We start from the raw sequence: 22,464 nt of genomic DNA on the forward strand, positions 1-22,464 counted from the left end.
TATTAAATGTTAAAACTTTTTATCTTTAATTAGCTTCGTAAATTGTTGGCTATTTTCAAGTATATAAAAGTTGAATTCATGTAAAAGTTCAATATCTATATCCTGTATTCGAGTATTAATTTTCTTTCTGTTAACACTAATTTCTTGTGGTGTATGATGCATATTTTTGAACATCAAAATATTCTTTTTAATCTTATATATCTTAGTTTGTTACCTTATACACAAATGAAAGAGATATTTTGATTTCAAATTCTACTATCTTCTTTTTTGAAAAATTAACAAACAAAACCTCCCTAAAATAAAATAAAAAGTCGATAATCTTGTCAGACAAGAACCTTCACTTGTAATCATAAACCAGAAATCTATACTAAAATAATGAAAGTTCTTTTCAATAATAAACAGTTGTACAAAGATAGAATTATTTTTATTATTATTATTATTATTATTATTATTATTATTATTATTATTATTCTAAACCCCTTTTAATTTGATCATTATAACGGCACCTAACCACAAACATCTATGATCATTCCTTGTAAAACTATATTTTCCAAAGAGGTGATATATAATTAGGAATGATTACCCTGTGCAATTTTTTAACCTCCTAGAGATGATTATGATCTAAACAATGTCACTCCATAACCAATAATCTGATGAGTGATGTGCAGAAACAAGTGTTTGCCAATCCTAAAAGGCCACATAGGCATGAAAAAGGGCAACTTTCACACTGAAAATTTTGATGGAGACAGATGGAACAATACCATTGGACCTTCTCTGAAGATGGAGGCAACCATGGTTGGCTTTTCCACTTGATTAATGTCACCCATAGGTCTACACAACATCAAGGATTATTACTCCTAATGCTTTTTTCAACGCTTTCACATGTAAAAATACCCTCCAAAATAAAATACCACACAATTGTGTAGCCTTTTGTTTTGCATTCTAGCACTCTATAAATATGATCATGACCTTGCACCCTATTTCAACTCTCTTCCTTCATCATCTACATTTTCTTTATGGTTAAGTTTTTTCTCCTCTCATCATTCCCTTAGAATTTCTTCTCACAGGGTGAAGGTGGAGATCATTTGAAAAGGGTCATATTTATGGCTGATACATTTGACGAAGAGTGTGACTATCTCTTCAAAGCTGTTCTGATTGGAGACTCTGGAGTTGGGAAATCGAATCTGCTCTCAAGGTTTGCAAAAGATGAATTCAGGTTGGATTCAAAACCCACAATAGGAGTTGAATTTGCTTACCGGAACATCAAGGTCGGAGACAAACTCATCAAAGCTCAAATATGGGACACTGCAGGCCAAGAAAGGTAAAGAACCATTCTTTTTTCTTTTCCTCACTTCCAATGAATGATTCTTTGTTGTCTCTTCAATTGGTCATCACTTTCGACTTTTATTTTTTCCTTCAATCGTTTCAATGTTTTGATCATACTCATTTTGTTTCATGAGCTCATAGTAGTGTTTATAGAATATTCTTATGTTTTGAGGTTGTAGTCAAGAATTCAGTTTCATATATAGTAGATCACACGACCCTGGAACTTGTTTTGATGAAGGTTGAGACTGTATAAACCCGGGTTTCGATTTCTAAGTGGGTTTAATATGAATTGAACTTGAAATTACAACGAACTTCTCTGTTATGCTTTGTTAACTAAACAAGTATAGTTCTGTGGCTTTTGCTTATGGTTATTGGACAAAATAAAGAAGAAAAGAGTGGGAGGGAGGAAGAATAATTTAGTATTTTTTGTAAACTGAACTGTTCATCCGTGATGATCTCTGAGATTTGATGATTGAAAAATGTCGCGGCTGCCAAATGCCAATTGAGTACTGGTTTAGTTACGTGGGGGAATGAAATTAGGAAAGAACAACTCTTGAATCCGTTGAGTGGGACCCTGAAAACACTAACACTATCATGATTGAATTCCATGCCTGGATTTGTATGTGTTTGAGTAAAGAAACTTGTGAACAAAAGCTAACACTGTACTTATATCATTAAAAAATCCAAAACATGTTGTTCTCCCTCCAAGGTAGGTGCTTTATTGGAACCTTGTCGTAATTTCCTCCTTTTCCGTGAGTGCATGTAACTTTCGTTTTGTTCGAAATTCACAAAAAGAACAGTAATTACCACTTTTGTGTTTGAATGTTACATGCCCTCAGTTTGCTTCTTTTCCTTGCATTTTCAATTGTCATCATGAATTAGGCAGAAGTATTATGCAGCAGAGTTGAATAATAATGAGCATGCCACCCTATTAATTGGTCTCGGTGACCAAAATGATGGGTCGTGTAGGCTGTGTAAGTGTAGAAACTAAGTTTTCTTTTCTTTATCTGTTTGATTATGCAATGCAATCTATATAGCGTAACTATTAGGCGATGTGGGTCCTAGACGTGGACATGTTCGAGCTTTGTTAAATGATGAAAGTGATTGAGAGAAAGAGCAGAAAGATAATCAATGAGTCTGGTGTGGAAATGAATGTAAGATGGTGAATACTTTGGTGCGCAATCACATAGTCAAACATTTCATTTCTTCTTTCTAATTATCTAAATATTCTTAGACTAGACACTCGTAGGGGATACAGATTCACCTATTTTACATCACCTACCTATAACAAGAAAATATGTGTAACAACATATGATATGTAATTTGTAAATGTTAATAATTCAGTCTAAAAAGCATGTTATGTTATAACTTTGTGGCAGGTTTAGAGCAATCACGAGTTCATACTACAGAGGGGCCTCAGGGGCAGTGCTGGTGTATGACATAACGATGAGATCGAGCTATGAGAATGTGAGGAAGTGGCTGTTGGAGCTGAGAGAGTTCGGAGGGGAAGAGATGGTGGTGGTTCTGGTGGGAAACAAATGCGATTTGGATCAATCGCGAGAGGTTGAGAAAGAAGAAGGAAAAGGGTATGCTGAAACAGAAGGGTTGTGCTTCATGGAAACCTCTGCTTTGAAGAATCTCAACGTTGAGGAAGTGTTCTTGCAAATGATCACAAGGATTTATGACATCACAAGGCAGAAAAATTTGGCAGCAAAAATGGACGACAAACCGATTAATCTTCTCAATGGGAAGGAGATTCATCTTGCTGATGAAGTCACTGCAACCAAACAAGCTACTTCTTGCTGTTCCAGATGAGACATTTTTTTTTTCTGGGAAAATTTTTGCGATGACCTTTCAGTAATTCATTCTTCCGATTTTCTCTACTTCCATCTGCAAAGTTTCTTCATCTTGTTATCGGCGTTTCTTCATTGCATGGTGAAGACGATTTAATTCTTAAATCACACGAAAGGTGACTTCATGATAGATTGTAAATGCTGATTTTTATATCATACACGTTATTTTTTTTGGCCTAAGCTCATGTACTTTTTTATGGATAAAATTTTGTTCCGACTAAATATAATTATTTCCGACAAATTCTTTTCAATTATGTGACTTGGTGCTGAAAAAATATATAGAAATCAATTTGTCACGTAATGTTTAATTGCAAATTTCGTGAATAAAAAATATAGTTACATCAACATGCATTCTTAGGTGAATTTTTGTTCAAACTATCTTGCAAAGACTGGTTCAGGATAAAAAGAACATAAAAAATAGAAATGAAGACAACCATCAAATGTAAGATGAGTAAAGGGAAGTTAAAAGAAAATTAAAAAAAGAGAGGAAGTACAACATGAATTTTAAATTTTAGAAAATGTGTAACCTCTTAGGTTACGCATGAACTCTTCCACGTCCAGAAGGTCACGTTTGATAATGTAAACAAAAAAGTAGTAACATTCTTTAATGAGTAGTAATAGAAAATAACAAAAAAAATTATAATAAAATATTAGTAGAACTATATTTACGGAATTATGTGATCCATTCATCAACTCGTTATACATTAAAAAAGTGTTAAAAATGTTTTTTTTTATTGATGAATCTCTCCTTTTGAATTTAACCACTAATATTTTTTTTTTAAATTACATTCAACAATGAATATGTATTTAATCTCCAAATTATTATTACTATTTTACATAAACTTAAAAATGTACAAACCACATAAATAGAACCAGAAAAAAAAAACCAGAAATAAGGAACAAAATTGATAAACAAAAAGTCATGATCACCGTCAAAATTGATACCGGAAATAGTGAACTCAAATAATGAATAAGTTGAAGATGAAAGCTGCAACACAAACGACACCTACGCTTCTTGCTGCCACAAGCTCTAAATAATAGTCATGTGTTTTGATACGATGTCCCAACCGATGAAATAAGATATTTTTTCTGAATATTTTGCATAATTGGAAAATGACTTTCAACAAAAAGAGAAAAATGAAAATTTTAATATTTATGAAGATATAGAAGAAAAACACGGAGTGCAAAAAGAAATTCCTTCAAAAAAAGAATATGGGCTAGTGCCGGACTTTACACTTTAATGGGCTCCAAAGACCCAGCGTTGAAGCCCGGTAGATGGTAGTTTGGACTGCTTGGTAGTTGCGAGGCCGAAATCATTGTTACGTCAAGTGGGACCCAAAGCGAAGCAGTGCGATTCACTCAACATTGATTGGCCCAAGAGAGCATGTTCCATGACCCGCGTGTCACTCTAACTTTCACACTCGATCTTCTTCTTTGCAGCTTTCATGGCCCTCTTCTTCTTCATCATTACCAGCATCATGGATCTCTCGCTCTGAAAATCACCATCCTCTTGAATTATCTCTTCTGCACCCGCGTAAATTCTTTGAAACGCAGCGTTTCGATATACGCGTTGGTATTGTGGATACGCGACATTTTCTTTCCCTCTCATCTCGCTCTCTGAAACCATGGCGAATTGGATTTCCTCCAAACTTAAAGCCGCAGAGAGCATTCTCCACCAGGCAAGTCCAACCATAACAATGCTTCGCATTTTCTTTTCCATTTTTGCCTTTTCTGAATCCCTAGCCATAGGAATTGTAATTTACATCGTCAATTTTAATGTATAGCGCGATTATAATTATTTTAGTTCTCTTTATGTTATCGTGAAATATATTCGTTTGTTAATTTTGTAATGGACGGTTCAGCTCGATCAACAAGCGGCTGAATCGCTTGGCAAGAACGAGGGTTTTCGATCCGAGGAACCGAGCATTGATGCTCCCTCTAAATCAGGGATTGGTGTGTCTCTGAAGGATCAATTGAAGAAGAAACCCTTGGAGAGCAGTGATTATGGTGGAAAATTTCGCAGTGATCCTAATTTTAATGGCCTTAAAGCTACAGCCAGTGCACCCAAACTATCTACCAAATCTGGCCCTACCTTAACAAACGATGATTGGACTGAACTCCTTAGTGCACCTACAGTTACTCAGTCTATAGCTTCTGCTTCTGGGAGCAATCAGGGTAATGGGGGGCCTTCACCTCGTGTTTTGAGCAAAAATAGTGCTAGGAAGCTGAAGGGTTTGTCTTCAGCTTCGTCGGTGTCCGATGTGAGGAGGAATGCGAGAAGTGGCAACAGTGGTCCGAGGTCCTTTCAGAAGTCAGACTACGTGAAAGAAGTTAAATTGAGTGGAAAAGCCCCTGATGATGGAAAGGAATCTACATCTTCGACTTCAACAAGGAGGAATTCGGCTGTAGAATCAGAGACTGATGGTAAATGGGGTAAGGAACCGACGTATTCCGACAAGAGCAGTTCTGAGAAGCCTGTGATCGAGGAAAATGCAAAAGAAGAAAATGAGCATCGGTTTAACTATAGAGACACTTCTCCATCAGAATCGTTGCAGGAGGGCGACCAAACTTTGGCTGCAGAAACAATACCAGCATTAGGGATTGATAAGGTGCAAGAACCTAAGATTGTGGTAGACTTTGATGGCAGTCAATTGAGAAGTGCGATAAAAGAGAGGCATGAGCTTAATTCAATCTCTGGGAATTCTATCTCTGACGATTTGAAAAGGGGTTCTCCCATGGCTACTTATGGAAGTTCTGATTCAGATACTGATTCTGGTTCAACATCAGATTCTGAAAGTGAGCATGAGAGGGAGGAAAGGAGAAAGAGGAGGGAAAGGATTCTAGCTGAAAAAGCAGCAGCCAAAGCTATAAACGCTATCAAGGAACGGGAAAATATGGTGGCCAAATTAGAGGGGGAGAAGGAGACTCTAGAGAAAATACTGGAGGAGCGAGCTAAAGAACAAGCACAAGAGGTAACATAATTACAATTTAAGAACTGATCTTTGTGTTGCTTTTTTAACTTTTTTCGTATACTGGTTACACTGAACATGGTGTCTTCTATAGGACATAGCCTATAGGTAGTGTTGGAAAAATTATTTAATTTTTTTTTCCTGCTTTTGGTCATTTGGTGGAAAAATTAAAATGTCAAACTCCATAGGCAGTATTTTTGCTTGCTGATAGAACAAAATGGAATGGTTATGTTCTGCTATTCTTCTCATGCTTTCACCATCCGAGTAGAATCAAAATTCACCACTCTTTTTAATCCAATGTCCTATTCTGTTTTTGTTTTTTAAAATGAACTAAATATGTAATAGAAACCACATTTTATGTTATATCCTGTTCTAACACGTCTACCAAATGCTACCATAGTATAGAAATTTCTTGTAACTTAATGTTTGTGATCTATTGGTTATTTATCTAATCCTTTTTGTTCTTTGCTTTAGGCTTCACAGCTTCAGAGCACTGCAATGGAAACGATGGAAGCTGTTGAGTTAGAAAAGCAGAAACATAATAATACTAGAATGGAATTTCTTGCACGTTTAGCTAAACTGGAGGTATGTTGATTTAACTTATTCAAACCGTTAGTTTATACTTTATATGATAGCATAACTTACTGTACCTTTCTGTAAATAATTTAAAATGTTTTTTTTTTTTTTTGCACAAAGATATCGAGATAAGCTTGTTGACAAATGTTTGGATTGATTGCAGACTGCCAATGCTGATCTTGCAAGATCCCTAGCGGCTGTGCAGTGGAACCTTGAAATTGAGGTATATTTAGATTCTTAGGTGACTTCCCTCCGTATGATCCAACAGAAAATAAGCTTTGTAGGTTTATAATTATTGAATAGAAAAGTATAGTTGCTTGCTAGTACATCTTTCATAGATTTGGACTCTAGTCCTAATTTCATGATGACTTATGATTTCCCAAAATTAGTGGTGACATAATAAATAAGATGATTCATAATTTAATATGACCAATCCGACAGCATAATGAAGCTGATCAGCTTCATATATCTAAAGACCTTAACACCACTGACCCTGACGGTGTCTTGAAAAATCTCCAAAATATTGGTGGAACTAGAAAATGAAAAACTAAACTGAATGAGCCAATCAATTCCCAAAACGTGTTCTGATTGAAAATTTAGTTTTTGGAAGGACAATGAGTTCCAGTATATTGAAATTGAATGAGCCAAACTGAACATTATACGCTGCTTCAGTTTCCATGGTTCCTTGATCCTCATGTCGTCCTCATAAATATCAGGAAAGGTGTATTAATTTTTGTACATGTTTTATCAGGTTAAACAAGTAGCAGAACTTAAACAGCAAATCTCTTCCAAGGAGTTGCTTCATGAAGGTACTAGACCTTTGTTAAGTATTTTTAAATTATTTGGTACATTATTTCTTTCTATTGGGATGATATTATGTTAACTTCCTGTTTTTATACGTCATAGCTGTCCCATTTTGCTTTGAATATGTATTTTTATCCTTTAAGATTAGTAACTAGATTTTAACAAAAGTGGAAAAAAAGTGCAGTGAATTAATTATTAATTTAGGCATATGAAATTGTGCAAGGGACTGGTAAATAGGTGGTTAGTAGTAAACTTAGTATGTGATCGAAGGATCCATTTTAGGTTTGCAGTCAAAGCAAATATGTGCTCAGCTGCTATAGGGATTTTGGGAACCAATCAACTTGGTATGTGCCTTCCTCTTGCCCAAGAATATGCTTGACAAAGACTGTAATCCTACTGTCTTTCTTTCTGCCGTTCCTGGCTTATAATAGCTATGCGCATCATTAATTTGTCAAATTGGGTTGGTTAGTGTGTGGGAGTTGTTGAAATGAGCTAATCCTTTAACCTCTTGTAGAGCTCAGAAGGAGAATGAAGAATCCTCCTCAAACTGGAGCTTCACAAAATCAAGTAAGTTATATGATTTTGTATACTTCTCCAAGTGGGGGGCTTTTAGAAGGGTGTGTCTCTAGTATCTTATTTTGTTAGATCCTGTATTTCCCTTATAAACTTCTATGCTCACTATCTTGTTTGTTTATGCTAATATTGTAGCTAGCTTCGAAAGGTGTGGAGTTTGAACGGGAAATTCTTGAGGCAGAGCACTCTTTAATTAATGATAAAGTTACTCAATTGGAGGAAAAGGTAAGGTTTCTTAACTTTTTTCCTTGAAGAGATATGATATTTCGGATTCAATGTGTTTCATGACTTGTAGTAGTTTGCATAGAATTTTCTAACCTGAATGGTGTCTCTCTGTTTTTCTTGTTTGTATTGAATATGGTTTTCTTCTATTTTCTAGTTATATTTTAAAAAGAAAATATTGGAAGGACCAAAACGAGTCTCCGAAATAGTCAGTTTCCTTATGCTGTTTTTAAGTCTTGGAAAAATTTCCATTATCTGCATTCTATTTTATTGCTTTTAAATTTACCCAACTATGTACCCTGTTAGCTAATGGTTGTGGTCCACAGTCCCTTAGGTTAAAGGGCCTTAAGCAGTAAAGTCTGATTAGAAAACACAAGATTTCTGACTTCTTTCTTTGTGCCCTATCTGGCTAGATAAGTTTGGGTACGATAGTGAGAACCCGACGGTCTCCTACTCCTAGAGTAACACATACTGAATAACTTCCGGCTAAGTTCTGCATAGTAATCTATCCTTTTTATTAAACTAACTAATACGCTTTTACAGAAATTACTGCCTGCCAAATTTTCATCCTAATAAAAACAAGTTCCTTATCCTGCAGATATACGAGTTATAGAAATTACTGAAATATTCAAACACCAGAAATCACCATACTAGCATGTGACATTACACTGTAAACCTAAATTATTATCGTCTAAGCATAATGGTTGACACTGATAGTTTGAACTTGGTTCCTCCTTTTCCTTGTTAAAAGGCACTACTTCAGTAACCAAGTTTGGTTGATTGGAAATTGTAACGTTAATAATATTTTGCCATTTGGTGTGTTCTTTTTATACTTTTGTGAAAGCGGAAATGTTTTACCAAGTGAGCAGTAGTGCTTTTATTTAAATCAATTACAAACGCTATATTCTTGGACACATTTCCTTTTTCCAAGGAACAATTTAATTACTTTTAATTAAATATATTGGAAGTTTTTGAGTCAATTTCCATACAAATTTGAAGATTAAAATATAAGATATACTATGCTATCATGAATTATTTTTTTATACCTGCATCATTTGTTCTTGCATTATTATAGATTGCTTTGTGCCTGTGAAGTTAATATGATTTCCTCTTGCCATTTGTAATTGTTTGATATATTTGTACATCAAAGGCAAGAAAGCTGGAAGCTGACATTGAAATTACAAGGAAAGAGATGGAAGAGCCAACAGAAGTTGAAGTTGAGCTCAAGCAAAGGCTTCAACAGATGACTGACCATTTAATACAGAAACAAGCAAAGGTTTGTCTTTTAATACATCTAGGTGACTGTAATGTGTGTGAATGAATGTTCGTGGAACACTGCTTTAAATTTAGGGCGGAACCAGTCAATCTGATCAGTCACTCCTAAGGGTGACTGACTGGCAACATTAGCAGTTGAAAACCAAAATGACCAACTAATTAATCGGATCCAGTTTTCAGAACTCGTCAGTTTAAAAGACCAACAGAAATATTTCAAAGATTCATTTAAATACAGAATTAGGACTGGACTTTCTTAAGTGTTTCTTCTGACCCCTACCTATCCAAATTTCAAACAAATTAATCTTCTTGTCAACAGGTGGAATCACTCTCTTCAGAGAAGGCAAGTCTTATGTTCAGAATGGAGGTATGCATTTTTACTGATGCTATGATACTAATTCTTGAAACTATATATACTTGATTTTCAATTTTCATTATCAACTCGGCAGGCTGTGTCAAGGTTGCTGGATGAGAACACGTCAGCATCAGGTGCAACAAATATGAATCATGCTTCTTCATCAAGTGACTTAGAATCAGGATTATGGGAGCTCTCCAATTCAAAGTTGAAGCCTATGCTAAAAGCCAGAATTCATTCTGGCAAGAGACAGCTTGGATCATTACTTCAACAACTAGATCATATATTTGTGACTGGTGCACTTTTTCTGAAAAGGAACGCAAGTGCAAAATGGTGGGCTTTGATGTATCTTGTTTGTCTTCATTTCTGGGTGTTTTATATTCTTTCATCACATACTAGCCCGTCAAATGTGGGTAGATCTGGTGCCCAGATCTCATTGGAGAACATTAATAACACTGGAGGAGTTTGATTGTGTTGCAATGTGTCTTTTATTTGTGTCATTCACTGCGGCTTTTATTACCAGAAAAATCAAACATCGGCAGTTGACATGCAGGCATCCCCACACTCTGACCAGAAAAATACAGGACTTCATAGCTTCCTATTTCGATGAACTAAATCTCTTTGACTTTGTGAAACTTCATTGGATTTGGAGGGAATCCATCAGAGGAGCAATATCCTGCTATTTGTATTGACACACTGATGACAATTCGTAGTATTGACACAATTAAAATAGGAATAAGTATTTTGTATGTACAGTTTAGCAAACAGAGCCTCTGATCGGCGAGTGACTTGGAGAGGCTTTGATGTGAGCTCTGTTGTGATCATAGAATTAAAAACAAAAGATGCAAATTATCCCTTGAATATTGTAGAGGAAGAAAAATAATCCATTTTTTTATCATACAACTATTAATAAATATTGGTTCATCTGTGTAATCCATTGGAACATCATACTAAGATGACACTGTACAATTACATCTTGATTTAATTACGTGATATGTGCCATGTTCTTACTTTTTCATTCACCTATTTATTTTATTTTCCGCTAATCTTTATTTGACTTCTTATTTTGTTGTTTTTTTTTTCTAACTTAATTAAAAGTTTAATTTAGTTTACAATATTGATTATTTTTACGAGAATTCAGATGTTTTAGGTGGAACATCTAATGAAATTCAAATAATTCTCAACATATAACTTTTTAAATACAATGATTCCGAGTCTTTAAATCTTGCACTAAATGTTTCAAAAACAAGATTATATATGCTTCCTTTAATTGACCACATATAAAAAGATATCGAAAAACTATATTGAAAATCAGATGAAAGAGTAAAATCGTGATTCTCCGTCAGTTTTTTTTAAATAGTTTTAAGAATAGAGAAATTAAGTTTTAAATTAAATGATGAAAGAGTAAAATTGTAACTCTATTAGAGAAGGTCCAATTCACGTTGTTAAGCATGCTGATACGATAAAAAAAATTTAACAGTCCAATTCACGTTCCAAAAGAATAGGCATATTCATGAAAGTTTTTGCGATAGTGTTTGTTTACATGGCATGAGAGGAATTCTAAGTTTAATATACAACATGCGGAAATTAAGAGGTGTTAGCAGCAGTGCAATAACTGAAAATCATGTCTATTTTCACAACCAAACACAAGGATGCCCAATGACAGATGACATTCTCAAGAATTCACCGGACAAAAGCGTTCTGTTAGCTTTATAACAACATTGTATTAAAAAAATAATTCTGCTAAATACAATATTCAGGAGAGTCAATAAAACATTTGTGTTCAATACCTGCAACGGTTGGCAAGTTACAGGTTCATCACGATAATTGAAATAAAATAATAAGATGAGAAACAGAATTCATGGTCCATTGGTATCTGCACTGGTCACGATACTTGCAAAAACAAACATATAGTACATGAAGGTGAACTATGCATATTTAAGAGAAACAAGCAATACTTGCATCATAACCATGGACGATGAAAGCAGCGACTTGAGCCTGACGTGTGAAAGGAATCAAACAAATTCAAAGAACCAAGTGCTATTAGCCGATTTTCAGATCATCATTACTTTTCCCACTGCCTTCTCTACACCTTGAGCAGACAGTAAATAGTTAAATATCATCTCACCTACGATTAAGCAATTAAGAGACGTAATAAGGAATTTTAAGGCAGTTCCATATCATTCAGAGACAACATCTGACCTTCCTAAACAATGGCATATTGTATTTTGCATACATGTTGATAATATATATACACACACATTACTGAATCCCGTTCATAATTTAGATGACATATCTTTCCAACGTAGTCACCTATTCTTAATGAATTAATTTATGCCTACAATATAATCTAGGGCATACGTTGTTCTAATCCACAGAGCAATCTTGAATCATCAAATTCAAGGTGCAAAATACTCAGGCTGGCGAAATCCAAAATGGTAGAGTACAAAATATACATAAATACATTATGCAAGTGGAATTAAAATTGCATCTCACCAGTTCTCTTCTTGTAGAAGATTACGACTGTAGAATGGAAGCTCTAAGAGAAGGGCTGTTTTGAACCATGCCGGTAAGTTCCCATAGACTGATGGTGGCAATGGGATTAAAGGGCTGAAAATGACTTAGCTTAGTCCCTTTTTTCTAAACGACAAAACAACAATAGCCTCATCCCATTCTCCTTACTAAAACAGAAAATAAATAATAAAATGGAGGTAAACTAACCTTGTTCTTTTTTGTATATCCTATATCCGTCTACATTACCAAACTTCTTATCTGCCGAGTCCTGTCTCCATCATGCAATTCATCATCAGGAAAGCCATGAAATTATAGCATAACTTTGATAAAATAATAGGTAAGAAGCAAACCTCAAGCAGCGGAATGCCACTGACAAAAAGAAGCAACAACGTGAGAAAGATCGGTCCAACGATTACCAGCCATTCAGCACCCTCCAGTACAGGTGTAGATGCCAGAAAAACCCCCCACCAAAGCAATATCTAAGTTAAGCATTCATGACCCATCAAAGTTTTACGTTAGTTTTCTTAATAAAATAAGAAATATTGTCAGAACATTGAAACCCCTATAAATACCAAAATCAGCCAGTAGCCAAGCAGCAAAAGAGAGAAAATTATCTATTCTGGCATATCTCAGCAACCCTATGCACATTTTCATGGAAATAGCTATACAATATCCCAGGTCACAACTCATCATTATTTGAAATTTATTTCAAATCATAAAATTTTGTCGGTCTCATTTCTAATCTAATAAGCTCCACTTTTGATTTTGTAGTTTCCAACAAATTTTGACCAATAGTAGAGTGATTTAGGAAATGTGTTGCTAGCAGTCTCTGTATAATAAAAAAAGTTATACATATATTGAAATAAAATATGCATGATATTATACACATATATTGATATTATTTATTTCAAAATATAATATAATTTTAAAATTTATATTTATTTTATCCTACAATTCAATTACATATAATGTTAAAATTGAAATATTAAAATTGGATCAGTTTCAAACTCATAGATGGCTCTTTCAAATTTTGTGTCCATTAAGGACAAAGACAAACTTGCCCTAAGCCTACCCCTAACTGCTACAGCTGCACTAATAGTGTGTTAGGGTAAATAATTTAATTCAACAATTAATCGATAAGTTTATCAAATGAGAGCTCACATATTATTTCATAAGCTAGACTTGAACCTTACTCAATGAGTTGAAAAAGAAAAACCTATTTCAAAAAGCTACACAGTAAAAGTTGTTGAAATATGCTAAAAGAGCTTATTAGAATCATCCTAGCTGAATTCAGAAATTCAACAAAACTTACTGTACATTCTTCCATATACAACCTGCAATACCAAAATATTTCCGTTTGAAAGCAATACTAGCACTTACCTCACCAAAATAATTAGGATGACGAGAATATTTCCAGACTCCAACATTACACCACCTCCCTCTATTTTCTGATGATCTTTTGAAATTCAGCTTTTGTTGGTCTGCTGTACCTTCCACAATAAAACCAACAGCCCACAAGATCCAACCTATTATATCCACAACATGTAGAAAGGGATTTCTGTCGCTTGCATTAACCAATGTGACCGGTAAACTCACAGTCCACACCCAGACAGCCTGTAAAAAATCAAAATAGATTGACCATTACAAGACATCAAAACAAGAAGGTTTCCTGAAAAATACAAATATCAGCGAGCTAAATCTTAAAACAGAAATGATATAAATCTAAGAAACCTGAAATATCCAAAATATGGCTAGTCTACCCAAATTACTGCGCATTTCATCAAAGCGTCGGTCTTCTCCCCACTGCAAAATTCTGAAAAAAAAAATTCAGAATTAGATCAACTACGGGACAAATAGTCCTGACATTAAGCAGCATCCTACTATTGAAGGCAATATAGCTTGAGGGTGAGGATTTAGAAGAAATGATGCGTTTAACAGAAAATGGAATAAATAACCTTTTTAAAAATTTCGGCGCCTTGCTATGATATTTTCTTTAATCACAAATTGGTCATTCAACAACGCACGTTACATGCTAAACAGTGCAGTATAATATAAAAGAACCCCAATTAAAAGGGAATTTTACAAAAGTAAACAACAGCAATACAATGGTAGTCATATCATATGTTCATGTTCTGACAAAGTAAAGAGAAAAGAACCCATTCAATTCAAGAATATAAAATTAAAGATGAAATGAAACATTCTTGTTCTGGCAAAGTAAAAGGTAATAGATGAAAAGAAAAAGAATTTGGAATGAAAGTGGTCCAAATGGTATGGGATACATAGACAAACCACTTATAATTCAATGAAGTTATACTACTCAGATTATCTACAAACGTACTAAGATGGTACCACCACAAATTTATCAAGATGCACGGTTTACTTTAATTGCAAGAAAAGCACACAAGACATCATTCAATCATATTACATATACATATACATACCTGAATAACAGGAAAAGCCCCAGGCGAATTCCCCATATCACAACAAACGAAGTCAGGATTATCTGAAAAGAGTGAGTTTATTCAAGATCAATAGGGACTCAGGTAGGAGAATAAAGATTGTTTTGTAATCGTCAATTATAATTTGGTTTTAGCCTGATAATTCAAAATACACAAAAAGAAAAGGATACGTTAAATTACCTGCCGAAAATACCAGGAGCCTTTGATCACCAGTGTCAATACAGCAATTATAATGAAATTCGTGCTTCCTTCAAAGAGAAATTGATGGCAGAACGATTTTAACAACCACTTTGTTTTATTCATTAACAAAACAATAAAATATACTAACTACTTCTTTGTTTATTACCAGAACAGAATAGAATAGTAGTTACTTTTTGAAGTCAAAGAAAAGGTCAAAGTGCAGTAAAGAATAACGATACCAGCAAAATCAGTGACTTTGTCGAATTTGAGGAGCGCGGTGATGACGAAAAACAGAAACTGATAGCCAATCTGAAAAATTAAATAGATAAGTAAATGTTTGAGATGAAAAACAACGGAAACTGTATGAAATTGAGAAAAAAGAAAGAGAAGAAATTGGGAATGCTTACAGTGACAAGTGCGGTGAACCCTAAGAAATGAGAGTCGATGACAGTAGCCATTGTCTTTGTTTCTTCTTGGAAACCAAGAAGAAGAAGATGAAGAAAGAAGAGGAATTGTGAATGAGGTTGAAATTTCAAAGGACCCTGCGTGTCGCAGTGTGTGTGATGTGTATGGATATAAACCAATGGTTTTATAGGTGAAGAGTTAAATAACGCGCTAAAGTTTTTGTAATAAAGATATTGGGAAAGGTAAAAAAAAAAAAAAATTGGTTGAAGACAAAAATAGAAAGTTTTTATTTTATTTTATTGATTTATTGGTATGGCAAAGTAAATTATTAAAAGTAGAAATTGGAGTTAAAATGAATTTTAATTGAAACAATAAGTATTATAAAATTGTAATAAATAAAAAATGTATATTCTAAAATAATATTATATTATAAATTAAATTCATTCATTTTATCATAATTATTATTTGAATACTTTTGTTTTAATTATTTATCTTATTGAATATAAACATAAATATTTAGAAAATAGTAAACTAATTTATTTTATTTGATATTTTAATACTTCTATTTTAACTATCCATATTTGTAATATAAGAACATAAATTAATCACATATCAATATTTTATTTAATACTTTAATTAATTTTATTATATAATATAATAATGTTTATTAATAATATATTAAAGAAGTACTCATATTTTTAATCATAATCTGTATACTCATCTATTAAATAAAAAAAAATTATAAAATAAATAAAAATTATCTATAATTAAATTGTAAAAAATTTAGAGAACTTGGCCTCTTTAATGAAAAAGTATTAATGGAGAATTTGGAAGTGTTCCATTTTTAGTCTTAATATTTTAGTGATAGATAAAAAGATCCAAGCCTTCAAATTTTAGTTTGGTTTTCATGTCACGAATGCGTATCACCACCGCCATCCACAGCCACCACAATTGATAATTCTTTTATTTGAAGAGACTAATAAATAAAGACGCCTTGAATATTTCTCTTTTTCATGTTTATGTAATTTAGTGTATTTTTCAAAGAACTGCAAATTCTATATTTAGTTGCAAATATTCCACTTTTACTTTTTGATAATGAATTTTCGCGGGAGAAAAGTCATTGTTACAATGACATGACATGAAAATGTAGACTTAAAAGAGTTATATATTTCTTTAAAGTCAATGTTTAAGACTACAGCTAAAAATGAATAAATAAGTTAGGTAAATAAAACAATTACAAATTCGAACAGTAAATCATTTAAGTTTTCTCTATGCTATTAATTTACTTACAAAATACATTATAAATAAAATGTAATAAAAACAATTTAATGAAAAGGTGTTAGTGGAGACATTGAAATTGTGTCATTTGTGAGTCTTAATATTTTAAAGATAGATAAAGAGATAAGTCTTGTTCATGTAAATAGTTTGGTTGAGTCTTCTTTGGTGGTTATTGAGAGAATTTTGTGACAATTTTTTTTAGTGTCTTGTGGTTCTTGTGAGGGTGTTCCCGATGTTTAATAAAATCAATTAACGATATAGTCAAAATTGAATAGATAACTAGTAAACTAACTAAAAGTAAAAAAAAATATATATATATATATATATATATATTAAAGATGTTTAGTAATTGATTTAATGTTATACTCTTAATTACTAATTTACTCTTATAGATTTGAAATAACTTTCATTTTTTATAGGTTGAGTGATAGATTTAGCATGAATGATATTAAATTCGGTTTTATACTTATATTGAGTAAAATATGTTATGTTTTCCTCTTTAAGTTTTCAAGTTTTGAATTAATTTAGATAAATTTGTTATGACTTGATTTATTTACTTGAATTAGTTTAGACTAACGTGGTATGATTTACTTGAATTAGTTTAGACTAACTTGTTATGATTTACTTGAATTAGCTTAGAAAAAAAAATATTATAACTTGACTTATTAACTTAAAATCCTAAATTAATTAGATTGATACGAAAGTAATAACTGTGACAGAAAAACAAACTTTCAAAATTTTAATCTAATTGACCTTGAGTTGAATTAGTAATAACAAAAAAAAACTAAACCCAAATCAATTTTTTTTTTGAATGAAAAGATGACATAAAAAACACGTGGAGCATGTGTGTTTTTTATACGATAAAATAAATTATTCTAATTTAAAAAAATAATTAAGTTTAAACAAAAGGTTAAACTTAAAATAATGAACATAAAAAGTATAATGGGTAAAATTAGTAAGGTCGTTATTTTACTTTTAAAAAGTAGTTATTTAAAAGGTAAAATGAAAAAGAAGATGTGTACACCTGGTATAGATAATAAGTCGATGAAAAAAATATTAAGTAAATGCATAATCAATTATGTTATTGATCAATATGGACCAAAAGATTGTCCCATAATTGATTTTACACATACATAATTATTTATCGAATTTAATTTCTGTTAAATACTATATAAGTTGGAAAACATCTTTTAACATTGTTCTCTACGAATGAAATTATGTATGTATATAGTAATTAACACTTTCATGTTAAAATAGTAATCGTAAAAATTATTACAAAATTGACTTGAAAAGGTCTAAAAATATGATAAACATATTTCAAAGAAAATTTATAGATAAAATCAGCAACCAAATAGAATGCTACAAAAAAGAAAAGCAGAATGCTATAGTACCCTAGTCAAATTATCAAAACTGATAGGGAAGAAAATCTAAAACCTGTTCAAGCACGAGCTGCTCCCTTGAGGCTAACCATGCGAGTAGATACATCGCCATGGGATCCCCTTAATCCTGAACCCCTTTGAGCAGTCCTCCCTGAACCTCCATATGAAGCACCTGTTCCTCGTCCCCTGGAATAGCCACTCCCAGAAGCTTGGCCTAATGCCATTGGTCTTCCACCGCCGCCACCATATCCGGCACGCCCACTGCCTGATCTTGGCTGAGAAAGAGACAGGTCTTGCCATCTACCACCTGAAGATGTTGTTCCACTGCCGGCAGCGGCGGCGGCGTAGTCCTGGCCATCTCTCCGCCTTAGAGGAAGATCTAGTCCACTACCACCTATCCTTGCTTCTGTTGCTTTTTCATTATTCTCCGCAAGAATAGTTAACTTTTCTGTCAACTGGAATGCCAATGCCTGCAGCCTAGAGTGTTCAACATCTTGGAAAAGAACGCATCCGGTTGGCTGGTCCCAGCTTGCATAAAGCTCCTCATTGATCATCATCCTACTCACAATGCTGTGAGTACGAGAAACAGAGAGATCAAAAATTTTTGTGAGATGATCCAAGCACAAGGATTCATAAGACGAGGAGAAGGTAAAGAGGTATGTCCTCAATGCCTCCTCCTTGATTTTGTCCTTCAGCATTTCAAGCACGGTGTCTCGATTTCTTACAAATTTCCATACATCAAGAGACACAATAATGTCATACGCCTTCTGGAAGTCTCCCTTGCGAAGAACCCTTGTAGCAGCCATAACATGGTCTCTCACATTTTCCGGTGGACCAGTAAATGTTTGTTTCTCGCTTACCTCGAGCAAGCGACGGAAAGTTTTACTGATGACCTTCCGTTTGGCATCATGAACATTGGCTGCCAAGTTGGGAACTTCCAGCAGCATAGCAGATACAAGATGTACGGCCTCCAGTAGCTCAAGATTGATGTGCATATGATATGGCATCTGCCGTCTTCTTTCCAACCTTTCCTGAAAGATAATTGAAAAAGTTGTCAGCAACATTAAAATGTAATCAATCCAATTCTGGAACAAAGAATTGATTTAAAATGCATTAAAAATACTGTTGTCCAATCACAAGATGAAAAGTTAGTGTCTATTGGGAAGCAACCTGATAATTGCAAAACCAACACAAAAACAAGAAAGCCAGATCAGCCCTCTCCTGATGAGTTGAGCTTCGGTATGCTGCCCAAATGATTATCAGTTTAACATTACTTCAATTTTTTTCAGTTCTTTGGCTATAAATTCTCCCCATGATGTCATTTTTCATATAAAAAGGTTTACTTCTTCAGTACTAATTTACATGGTACAATCTATGCAGTTAATTAAATTCATATAATTTTCTGATTAATTGCAATGCATCCATTAACAAAGCAGACAGTTACACTAAACAAATTAAGTTTAACACGTAATGCCTCACTGCAGAGAAGCATCTCACCAGAACTTGGCAGTGAGAGACTAGGGTGAGATTGAAATGACTGAGGAGGATCTAGTTATTTTAAGATATATTTTTGAAAATACTATGATAAGAAAAATAGCATAATCATACATGTATACATAAGCATATCTTACAAATACTTCCTTAGTAACTTAGTAATGACAATAAATGCATTGAACTCTTAACAAAGACAGGCACCAAATAAGCTTCCACCATATCAATCAATTGAAAAGAGGAGATCAATACCTGTTCTGGAGTCTTCTCATGGTAACGACTTTGTGACACACCTTGTGCCAGCAACTCCTTCACCCTTCCACCAGAGTAGAGTTCAGACAGACAGCCATGTGCTTCAGAAATCAGTCCAACCCGAAAAGCGCATAAACCTAACTGTGACATAGCCCTGTTAAAAAGTATCTGCGTTGAAATGTCTAAATGCTGAACACTATCTTGCAAATGGCTCATAAGCAGGAGATCACGGGCGATTGAGAACTCATCAAGAAGTGCATGCTGATATATATCACAGAGCATTGCTCGTGCTTTAGTTCGCTCATCTCCATATTTGTATATCAAAGATACCAACACATCCATCAAGGTCCTGTTATATTCAGGGAAGGTGGGTTTTCGTGCCACAACCTCTGGGGTAACTACAAATGCAGTTGGAACTCTTGGTTCAAATTCTTTCGACTCCTCACTTGCCTCCCCTCCGTTCTCTCCAGCTTCTGTCAACTCAGTCAATTTTCTCATAGCATCATAAACCTCCTGTGGTTTGTAGTAAATGAGCTCAACCCTCCTCAAGGCCACCTTAGAAGCGGCTTTGAAATTTCCAACTCTTTCAAGATATTCCTGGACATTCTGAGCAAGAACCAGAAACATGGGTTCATCCCTAAGTCTCTCCACATAGTCACGTGTATGAGGATCTATGCATTGCAAGCTCTTGAAAAACTCAACATCAATTCTTTCTAAGAAAGCAACTAAGTTACCCCAAACCCGAATTGGTCCATTATAGTCAGTACCTTTCTGAGTTTCATTCTCATCTGGTTCCACAGAATCATCGACCACTATGTTTGGATGCTGGACTAAAATATCAAGAATGATCAGCATGTTCTGCACACATTTTTTCCATACATTTATTGGCATGTATCCATTCAGACCAGGATTAACATCAAACTGAGCAGAAACCACACTGAACAGAATCTCCAGCTTCTGTGCAGGTGTCTTAGCAACTTTTGTTAGGAAAGTGAGCTGCTCAACCTGTTCAAACCTCCCAGTTCCCTTCCTTCCCCTAGCAGACACAACCTCTTTAAACTTCTTGTTAACAGCGTCCCATGTGATCTCACTAGGGTTTTTCATGAACTGTCTATCTAAAAGTCTGTCCTTCTTACTAAGCTTTTGGTCCCAAGGACCTTCATCTGGCTTTTCATCGTCATATTGAGAGGCTTCTGAATCTGATTTGGCTTCTGGTTTTCGAAGCTGCTCTGGCTCAATAATCTCATCATCACTTTCATAATCTTCCTCACTCTCCTCTTCTTCTTTCTCCTCCTCACTCTCAGGGTTCTCCCTGCACTTATTAATCACCTCCTCGTACTGCTTGTTATTCTTCTTCAGCTTCTGCTTCATTGAGTTCAAGGCTTTAGCATTGCTACTGCTCATTTTCTTCTTGGCATCCTTATTAGCTAAAGCCTGAGCCAAGAAATCTTCCAACATCACAAGTGCCTTGATGTAAAGGTTGGGGACCTTCACCGACTCAGTGATGCGCATGACTTTCTCAAGCTGTTTGTTAATCTTGTCAAAATTCTCTAGCAAGTTCACCCAGTCGTTGATCTTCATGGCATTCTTCATCTGGTCGACAGTGGAAACCATCTCCTCAAAACGCTTATCTTTTGCCGACCTGACAACACGTTTTTGGCCATCGGAGTCATCACTGTCACTTGCATTGTCCTGCAGGTACCTGCTTGTCACTGCTTGACTGGCAGAATCACCAACCGCCGTTTCGACCTCCTCGTCATAATCACTCTCCTCCTCCTCAGAATCACTTCCACCCTGCCATTCAGTAAACAAAACACGCTTTGGTATCGCATAATTTCTTCAACTCAATGCAGCAAATAATCAAAATATCATTAAGATTGTGTTAAAAACCTGGGTCCAGAATTTCGAAGCCATCCTTTGTCAAAAGTCGTGAGGAGCGTCAAGAATCTGCAAATTAACATAATATCAAATTGTAGCTGTATCACGAAAGCATAAAATCAGTAAAAAAAAAAACATTTTTTTCAAAACAATGGTATCGCAAAAAAGTGGGAAAAACCCTATCCTTATTGAGGCTTCTTCCAAATTTACGGAAAAGAAAAGCACAAGAACGACATCTGTTATTCAACAACCATGCCCGTGACTCAATATTCAACATTAAAATTGTCAATTAAGCGTAATAAATTCTCAACCAAAACAAACCAATTATCAGAAAAAACCACAACGTTGGGTGATACAATGACACCCAAATAGACCCCCTTGTTTCACCCAAGCACAAAACGAAACGAAATAAATCGAAAAATGGAACAGAGAAAACGAAACACGCATTCATAAACAGATAAATGCGACGGAGAAATGAAGATAAGAATGGCGTGCCTACCGTTTTGCGATGCGAACGAACAGATTAGGGAGAAGACAAAGACCAAATGAGATTTGGAATAGGATGATTGAATTAACGTTGGTGAAGAAGAATCAGGGGTTTTGTATACTAAACTGGCCTGAGCCTAAGTGCTGTGTAACGTGTTGTATTGTGAGTGTTAAGGAAATAGGGTTATTCGA

General features: G+C 34.4%; 4 protein-coding genes across 6 annotated transcripts; 2 read left to right on the forward strand and 2 right to left on the reverse strand.

Moving 5' to 3' along the window:
- Positions 1-917: 917 nt before the first annotated feature.
- On the forward strand, positions 918-3,359 carry LOC114176284 (ras-related protein RABA6a-like). Its single transcript, XM_028061266.1, has 2 exons — positions 918-1,321; positions 2,706-3,359. The coding sequence occupies exons 1-2, from the start codon at positions 1,104-1,106 to the stop codon at positions 3,139-3,141; spliced, it is 654 nt and encodes a 217-aa protein (XP_027917067.1). The 5' UTR covers positions 918-1,103; the 3' UTR covers positions 3,142-3,359.
- A 1,204-nt stretch (positions 3,360-4,563) lies between these two features.
- Positions 4,564-10,938, forward strand: LOC114178107 (golgin candidate 2). The gene is made up of 10 exons (XM_028063823.1): positions 4,564-4,858; positions 5,042-6,151; positions 6,623-6,733; positions 6,888-6,947; positions 7,476-7,533; positions 8,043-8,095; positions 8,237-8,326; positions 9,474-9,599; positions 9,915-9,962; positions 10,045-10,938. Exons 1-10 carry the CDS (start codon positions 4,805-4,807, stop codon positions 10,417-10,419), a joined length of 2,085 nt encoding a protein of 694 aa, XP_027919624.1. The 5' UTR covers positions 4,564-4,804; the 3' UTR covers positions 10,420-10,938.
- A 714-nt stretch (positions 10,939-11,652) lies between these two features.
- Positions 11,653-15,688, reverse strand: LOC114179931. 3 transcript variants are annotated; one of them, XR_003603552.1, is made up of 10 exons: positions 15,511-15,687; positions 15,343-15,412; positions 15,104-15,171; positions 14,906-14,967; positions 14,196-14,277; positions 13,845-14,078; positions 12,815-12,943; positions 12,672-12,732; positions 12,447-12,560; positions 11,653-12,042 (listed from the first exon to the last, which is right to left on the reverse strand). XR_003603552.1 is itself a non-coding variant. In XM_028066441.1 (9 exons), exons 1-9 carry the CDS (start codon positions 15,559-15,561, stop codon positions 12,443-12,445), a joined length of 885 nt encoding a protein of 294 aa, XP_027922242.1. In that variant the 5' UTR covers positions 15,562-15,688. The 3 variants fall into 3 exon arrangements, 1 of the variants encoding a protein (XP_027922242.1); XR_003603553.1 differs by having other exon boundaries at positions 11,653-12,078; XM_028066441.1 differs by lacking the exon at positions 11,653-12,042 and having other exon boundaries at positions 12,443-12,570; positions 15,511-15,688.
- Positions 15,689-18,020: 2,332 nt separating this feature from the next.
- LOC114178135 (eukaryotic translation initiation factor 3 subunit C-like) lies at positions 18,021-22,464 on the reverse strand. The gene is made up of 4 exons (XM_028063863.1): positions 22,286-22,464; positions 21,799-21,855; positions 19,909-21,702; positions 18,021-19,196 (listed from the first exon to the last, which is right to left on the reverse strand). Exons 2-4 carry the CDS (start codon positions 21,820-21,822, stop codon positions 18,225-18,227), a joined length of 2,790 nt encoding a protein of 929 aa, XP_027919664.1. The 5' UTR covers positions 21,823-21,855; positions 22,286-22,464; the 3' UTR covers positions 18,021-18,224.

Source organism: Vigna unguiculata, chromosome 3, assembly GCF_004118075.2.
Source record: "Vigna unguiculata cultivar IT97K-499-35 chromosome 3, ASM411807v1, whole genome shotgun sequence".
NCBI classification, from domain to species: domain Eukaryota; kingdom Viridiplantae; phylum Streptophyta; class Magnoliopsida; order Fabales; family Fabaceae; genus Vigna; species Vigna unguiculata.

Coding starts and splice junctions, on each gene's coding strand:
- LOC114176284 (XM_028061266.1), top strand. CDS start 1,104: ATGGCTGATACATTTGACGAAGAGTGTGACTATCTCTTCAAAGCTGTT. Junction 1,322..2,705: donor GACACTGCAGGCCAAGAAAG/GTAAAGAACCAT, acceptor ACTTTGTGGCAG/GTTTAGAGCAATCACGAGTT.
- LOC114178107 (XM_028063823.1), top strand. CDS start 4,805: ATGGCGAATTGGATTTCCTCCAAACTTAAAGCCGCAGAGAGCATTCTC. Junction 9,600..9,914: donor TAATACAGAAACAAGCAAAG/GTTTGTCTTTTA, acceptor TCTTGTCAACAG/GTGGAATCACTCTCTTCAGA. Junction 9,963..10,044: donor GTCTTATGTTCAGAATGGAG/GTATGCATTTTT, acceptor TCAACTCGGCAG/GCTGTGTCAAGGTTGCTGGA.
- LOC114179931 (XM_028066441.1), bottom strand. CDS start 15,561: ATGGCTACTGTCATCGACTCTCATTTCTTAGGGTTCACCGCACTTGTC. Junction 14,968..15,103: donor GCTCCTGGTATTTTCGGCAG/GTAATTTAACGT, acceptor CACTCTTTTCAG/ATAATCCTGACTTCGTTTGT. Junction 12,571..12,671: donor GATATACAAAAAAGAACAAG/GTTAGTTTACCT, acceptor GACTAAGCTAAG/TCATTTTCAGCCCTTTAATC.
- LOC114178135 (XM_028063863.1), bottom strand. CDS start 21,822: ATGGCTTCGAAATTCTGGACCCAG. Junction 21,703..21,798: donor CTTCGAAATTCTGGACCCAG/GTTTTTAACACA, acceptor ACTGAATGGCAG/GGTGGAAGTGATTCTGAGGA. Junction 19,197..19,908: donor ATGAGAAGACTCCAGAACAG/GTATTGATCTCC, acceptor ATTATCTTTCAG/GAAAGGTTGGAAAGAAGACG.